Raw genomic sequence first — 7,291 nt, forward strand, 5'->3', positions numbered from 1 at the left:
TTGCTGGGCCAAGTGCATTCCTTAGGGTACAGGGAGATTATATTGAAAATTAAAAAGTTTCAATACGATAAGCCATTTATTTCTATTCCATTCCAAGAACTTTTCAAATTACGCTCATATGATGATCTATTTGATCCTGCACACTATGTGATTTCTAAATGTAATTTTGCAATCACATAATATTAATTTTCTCATACCAATCTGCTGGTATTTTTCAATAGTAACAATTCCCATAATGACAGTACTAACAGTTGTTCCTGTCAGTACTAAACTCCAACATTGGCAAAATTCCTTGTTTGTTAGTTTATAAACTATAAATAAAACCAGCGTCACAGTGATATTATAGAACAGCATGTGCATGTTCATAAGCCAGAAGTTTCAAGATAATACAAGCAAGCAGTTTGTACTAAGTGGCATCGCCATGGTGACAGGGATTATGGGGGGGGGGGGCTATTTCTATTAACAAACATACTACACAACATTAATGCATCAGCATTTTTTAATTCAGCATACACATATGCAGCTTTTCATTGAAAGGCAAGAAGTTAAGATGGAAACCAAAATGGTGATTTGATTCTAAGATGCATATACATATGATGATACATCTGAAAGCTAAAAGCAGTCCAAAAACGCCAACGACACGCTAGCATCATCTCTTGGCGCCTCTCCCTTTTCACTCACTTCTACAGAGTACACTTTTACTTTTTCTTTGAGCTGATCAATTACACTTCTCTCAGTTTCACTCAAGAGTAGCATATGGAGACTGAATCTGAAATGTCATAAAATGAAGAACAATTATAGCAATGATTGACAGTGTAATAAAAATATCATTGATGAATGAAGAAATAGGTATGAAAAGTGTATGAAGTGTGGTCTGCAAATATATTTAAAGATTTCATTTCGTAATTGTTAATAGCAATGGTGAGAAAAATTTCTTTTATTAATTAAACAATTGTTGATTGGAACGCCTCACCAGCTAAACCATTCGAGCCCTTTCCTAACAGGTTTAAGTCTTTTAAGAAAAGATGTAAACAATTTATGTACTAATTTGATTGATGCGTTGTGCAAGATTGTATGCAACAGCTTATTTTTTTATTATTTTTTCTTGTTGATTGGCTGACTGATGTTAATGAGATGGGGATTTCCTTTTTTTTGTGTTAGAGACTTTTGTTTGGAAGTCTCCTTGATGTCTATTTTTTTACAGACTGATTTTATTTATTATCTTGTGTGATATTGATACCAATAGGATTTGGAAGCACTTCTCATATAAAAAGACAGAGGGTGCCGGGTTTTTGAATGAGGAAAGAAAATGGGATTCATTTGGGAGAACATAAAGAAACATAAAATACTCCTGAGCTAAAGACAGTACTTGAAAAATGCTTGGCCACAATTGAAGACTCAATGCCTCATTGTCATTTATGCATTATGATTTTGAGCGATGGAATTTTAGTGCATACATTTAGTACATGGAGTTTTGGAATGAAAAGTACCACAATATGTGACATAAGCAAAAGAGGGAATAGGGATAGGCAGTAAACAGCGGAGCAACCCTGGGCCTGTTGCTGCTGTCCGAACTTAGTTGAAGTTATTTGCACAATCATGACAGCCATCATACCCAAGGTGGGATTTTTAGCCATGATCTAATGGTTGCCAGGCCAGAAATAGTGATTTGACTGCTGAGATTGGCCAGCGCCATAGGTGGTTGCTGGGGCAACTCGGATATGATGGGGAGACACCAGGCATTAGCATTAGTCTTTTTTTTTCAATACTGCTACCGATCAAAGGGCCGATGACTTTGGCCTCCCATATTTTCCAAGTTGTGGTCCTGAATGAAATACACCCAAGAATCCCAACAGAGCACCCACACAAGCATTGAAAAACAGAAAAAAAGTATCATGGCCAAGATTTAGAACTGGGCCTTTGGCATGCAAAAATCAACTTAATACACACTGGACACCAAAAAAGTGCTCACATCTGCAAAGATCAGCTATCATTAAAGAATCATCAGAAAACTAATAATATGTATGTTCAAAGATACTTCCATCATAACTTTCCTGCTCACATGCATTCACACATCCAATGGGTTGAGTTGACTATCACTGATTTTTAACTGGAGACTTTGCAAGGAAAGCTTGCTCTGATCAAGTGCACAATGCATACAAAGATATACTAACTCATGAGTGTATTAAAATGCATGGTTAAATGGAGATAAGCTGTTCATTGCGTGGACTGACTTTGAACCGTGCCATTTCTTTCTCCCTACCACCCTCATTATGCATTTCTTTAACACTACATCAAGCAATATATGAAAAGTGTTCAATTGCTCCCGGCTCAACCTTGTGGAAATTCATTTTAATAAAATTAAGGATACAAAGTATCTATCCACTGTCCTTCATATGCGTACAACAGATTTCAACGCTCGTACCTGATGATGACGCTTGAGCGTTGAAACCGGTTGTACGCAAATGAAGGACAGTGGAAAGATACATTGTATTCTTAATTTCATTAATATGAAAAGTGCTTATTTTTTCAGACTTTAGCTCGACATTTTTGATCAGTTATCATAGGAGCTAAACTGAGGAATTTTATAATAATCACACTCAAAAGTCATTTCGCACAAGTTAATCGTATTGGTAATTAATATTGTTGGTAGTGCATTTTTAAAGCCAGTTTAAGAGCAAGAAAAATATTCCAGACCAAATGGAGAGTGGAGTTGGACGTCGCCTGTGCTTTCATTAGCCATTATATACAAAGGAGCAAGCAAAGGTGAAGTCGACCTCAGATACATGACTCTCCAGACAGGTCTCGGGAATTAAAATTTACTGTACGGCAGAATGCTGCTTTTTTGTACAAAGACGAATGACTACATATATAACATGAATTGCTAAAATCCCAAAGCCTAAGGATTCCTCATTGAAATTTCTAAACAATAGAAGTTGCAAAGTTTCAGTAGCAATGGGGAAACTACATCAATGAGAATGGAATTATTTAATAGATTACTACCTTGGTGTAGAGCAGACAGACATCATCACTTTGATCACAAAATCATAAGCTTCATTAGAATTTTTGAGATCCTGGTTCAGAGATTCATTCAGTGTCCCCATGATCTCCGATATTAAATCTACTGATAGATCATGACCTTTGAAGATCTTGTCAACCAAAAAAGCCTTCTCCAATAGTTTCAAGCGCCCCTCCAGATCCTCCGAGCACAAGAGCCATAATTCATGAAACTTCTCATATCCGAGTTCCTTCCCCAATATTTCATCTAATTTTTGTCCCTGAAAGTGTTTAAGTAGATAAGTACTGTACCATATCCACATAAATATTTAGAGCAGAGTCAAGAGATGCATGGGAATAAAAAATTACTGTATCAGAAGCACATGTAGAAATTGCTGATGTGACCCGCTCAAAGGATGGAGCTCTCAGGTTTTTACCAGCCCGAATGTTCCAAGATGCAGGTTTCATGTCCCTTGGACATAATGATTCATGTTTATCCAGGGGTTTCAGGTGTGATGCCTTCACAATATTTCTGAAATGCCAAACAGTAGTTACACAACTTATTATCACACAATAGTAACTGCACCTTACGAAAATATATCTATTTGTGCAGTGACCTATGCTGTGAAAAACAAGAGTGACCTTAAAATGAATAACAGTTATAACTGTCACAATACCAGAAGATGTAAACATTCACACGTGAAAACATCAAACCTGTCTCTGGTAGCTAAAGGGCTGGGCATCAATGTGCTCAAAATTGTTCAACATCAGTGTAACCATTTGAAAAATTAGACAAGAAGTTCACTATTCAAATAGAGTCAATATGCATATCTGGTTGATGAGTGTTATTGTAGTGTAAATGAATATTCATGTACAACTTAAGTGTATATTAGTTTCCTGTCGTAACAGTATGTTGTAATTGGGAATAATGCGATATATTTTCTGTTGAAGTGTCCTATCTACCTGTCATGTTTTCTCAATATCGTTAAGTGTCTGCTGAAGAAATAAATAAACATAATATATTATTATGGGGTCGCGGTAGCCCAGTGGGTAGAGCGTTGGACTATTGACCGGAGGGTCCCGGGTTCAATTCCCGGGCAAGGCACTCTGGGCACCTGCAGCTCCACCCAAGCTATGTGATTTTTCGGGTACCAGGTCTTCCTGGGAAACCATAACCGGCACAGGGAAAGGAACTGGCCTGATGTGTGAATTTCACACGCCCTACCCTGATGTGTGAATTTCACATACCGTCGGGCTTAGTACTGGGTGAACTCTACCATCACCTACTAAACCGACCTTCGGGTTGATTACTGTGTTTACGGTTTTATGGTTATATTATTATAAGATGATAATATCATGTACATTTCCATTAAATTTTTTCACTGAATGTGATAGTAGAGAAACAGCGCATTACATATGCCATATCTGTATGAAAAGGCATAAAGGATTTGATTTTGACCAAGAATGAGATGGATCATTCAAAATTTTTCAAAAAGAATTAAACTTCCATGCAATTGAAATCCTTCCATTTAATCTTCCAAAAAAAATTAACTCTTATCCTTATTCCCAGAGGTCACATTTCTGTGTAATCATAACCAAATGTCTAATATTTATCCTAAACTCAGCAGCATCCCTCCTCATGGATTAAAACCTTGATCTGGTCAAAGGGCTTGCAGAAAAGCAAATCATTTATTTTGCCCAAGGTTTTGCAGCACAAATATAAGACACGTCAAGATATGAAACAGTTGCAAGTTAGAGTTGAAGATATGCATCAACAGAGTTAAAGATGTATTTCAAGTGATATTAACAATTTGGTTTTAAAAAAGGAACATTTTGTTCAGATCCCTCACATTGCCAGATAATTCATTATGAAGAATGAGGTCCAAGAGCAGCATTTCTACTTTTCACGAATGTTTGGTGCAGGTTTTTTGAGGCCCTGGAATTGTAAGGATGATAGTTTTCATGCTGTAGTAGCATTGGATGTTGCATTTAACACTCATGATTGTGGCATTTATGTGATGATAATAATAATACTTTATTCATTTTGAAAAGGGGTACAACCATATTAAATGTCTGGTGTCATGCGTGTGTGTATACACACATGACAGAGGCAGAATGTGAAAAAACGTGAGGTATATTTTAGGAATAAAGAATGATTGTGGAGAGACAACAATAGCATTTTGCAGTTTAAATGCCTTGATTATAACTAACATCTGTTTTAAAGACCCCTATAGATGTAGGTACATGTGGGAGGTACCAGGAGAGAGATGGAAATACAAGGGAATTGGAATGGTGCCGTGGCTAGCGTACTGGCTTCCCACCGAGAGGGCACGAATTCTGGAGGCGGCAGATCTTTTCCAGTGGTATCCCAAATCCTACCTGAGGTTCATTTTGGAGAGAACACTTTGAGTGAGTATGCCGTCCGTTGGAGGGGACGTTAAACTGCATACCCTTTGGGGCCTCTTGATGAGAGTAGGCTCATACCGATGCCGAGTTTCTCTCCACCCTTCATCCCTCTCCTGTCCATCCCTAATGGCACAAAAGACCTCAACCATCGGTCACCTCCCCTAAGAACTACTGCCACTGATGGGGTGATATTACATATTTAAACTAGATTATGGTAAGATAAGCTTAGGAACTGCATATCAATTCAGAGTTCCCGAAGAGCGGATGTGGATTCAAATCATAATTTAGTGATCATGAAGAGAAGTAAATGATTTAATAAAATGAAAAAGGGAAGACATGTTAGGAAATGGAATGTGAAAGCTTTCACTGGGGAGGGAAGAAAGAAATACCAGAAAGCCATTGATAAAACAATAAACCAAGACCGGAAACTAGGAGGGAAAAAGAAATGTGCAGGAAATAGCAGAGGGAGGACATGAAGAGTTTGCAGAAACAAAGTGAAACGGGAGCCCTTTACAGGAAAGTAAAATCCATTTCCACTGCAAGACAGGAAAGTTAGACCAGAGGAAGGAATAAAAGCTTGTGGAGAACTGATAGAGGAAATTAGATCAATGGATAATGAAGTTTTAGTTAGAACTTGGCTAGGTCAAGCAGCTTTTACAAAAGAGGAAGGAGTAAATGAAGTGCACCTAAAATAAAGATATGAAGAAAATACAAGGGCAAACTTTAATATTGAGCGCAATTTCGCGTGGATAGGAAACTTGGTCATTAAGAAAAGCTGACAGCAATGGAATGGAATTGGCAAGAGGACAGTGACAATGACCAGTCGATGACTAAGAAGAGGGCAAAGGAAGTTAAGGTAGAAAACATAGGTATATTGGATGGGAAAGAGGGAGGCAGAGGGCATGCGGAGTTAATGAATGGTTTGTTTTAATGAATCCATTTAGTTTGAGTTAGGCTGAGAAATGAAGCAGTGATTAGGTAGTGGAGCCATCAACAACCTGCCTATTTAAAATGTGAAAATACATGCATCATGCACAGATCAACACTTTAATTTTATGAACAAATAATGAGTTTAAAATCCAATTATGACGGCACCCATGCAATTTTTGCTTTTCCTCCCATTAGCAGCGGTGGTCCGTTTTTCGAAATTACTAATCAATTTACAGGTCCCCTCAATTGGTACGGTATTAATACCTAATATGCCACTTTCACAAGTAAGACGTGCCGTTCTTACTATATATTATATTACAATATTGCGTAAAAGTGGAAATTAAAACAACTTGTAGCTCTGAGAAACGAGCTCTCTGGAATCCAACCAAGTGTCATTACCTAAATTCCTCATACGTCTTGCTTTGTTCGATCGCTCTAAATTTTGCTGCATCTTCTCTCTTGTATTTTTCGTCTTCCTCAATTGCGAGACGAAGTTGAGCTTCTAGCTTGGACAGATCAATTGGACCGACATTAAAATTAGCCATACTTGAATTTCTTGAAAGTTGACCGTTCAGTAATTGCTACATTCTGCGGAAACAACATTTCATTAAGTTTTTATACCACCCAAAATTCAGTCAACTCTTGAGTTTCCATGAAAATGAGTGAATAATAAGATATAATGATAATATCTGGATGTTATTTTACAAAGCATGTGCCAGTTATCTATCACAATTAGTCAGTGCGTACGCTCGCGATGTCGAATGTTTACAAATTTGACAGTGAGCGCTTGAAATCAACAACTAAACTAGTTTTTACTTGTATGTACATAACAATAAAAGGATTTAACAAACCAATAATAAAATTTTAAATTAAAAAAGTCACAAAAATAAATGTAAGTTTTTACATTATATGTAGGTGTTATTTCAATTAACCTCTCAACTGACAGGACATTTTCCTG

The 7,291-nt window shown here is 37.1% G+C and overlaps 1 protein-coding gene across 1 annotated transcript; it reads right to left on the reverse strand.

The window, feature by feature from the left end:
- Positions 1-174: 174 nt before the first annotated feature.
- LOC139692761 (dynein axonemal assembly factor 19) lies at positions 175-7,022 on the reverse strand. Its single transcript, XM_071591034.1, has 4 exons — positions 6,733-7,022; positions 3,367-3,529; positions 3,004-3,278; positions 175-769 (listed from the first exon to the last, which is right to left on the reverse strand). Exons 1-4 carry the CDS (start codon positions 6,876-6,878, stop codon positions 613-615), a joined length of 741 nt encoding a protein of 246 aa, XP_071447135.1. The 5' UTR covers positions 6,879-7,022; the 3' UTR covers positions 175-612.
- Between the last annotated feature and the right edge of the window lie 269 nt (positions 7,023-7,291).

Source organism: Hetaerina americana, unplaced genomic scaffold (genome assembly GCF_022747635.1).
Source record: "Hetaerina americana unplaced genomic scaffold, ioHetAmer1.1.p SCAF_40, whole genome shotgun sequence".
NCBI lineage: Eukaryota > Metazoa > Arthropoda > Insecta > Odonata > Calopterygidae > Hetaerina > Hetaerina americana.

Bases quoted from the DNA above. Each gene is read 5' to 3' on its own strand.
- LOC139692761 (XM_071591034.1), bottom strand. From the start codon at position 6,878: ATGGCTAATTTTAATGTCGGTCCAATTGATCTGTCCAAGCTAGAAGCT. The intron at 3,530-6,732 runs GTAATGACACTT...TTGGCATTTCAG, and splicing joins AAGACGTATGAGGAATTTAG to AAATATTGTGAAGGCATCAC. The intron at 770-3,003 runs GTAGTAATCTAT...ATGACATTTCAG, and splicing joins TCTGTCTGCTCTACACCAAG to ATTCAGTCTCCATATGCTAC.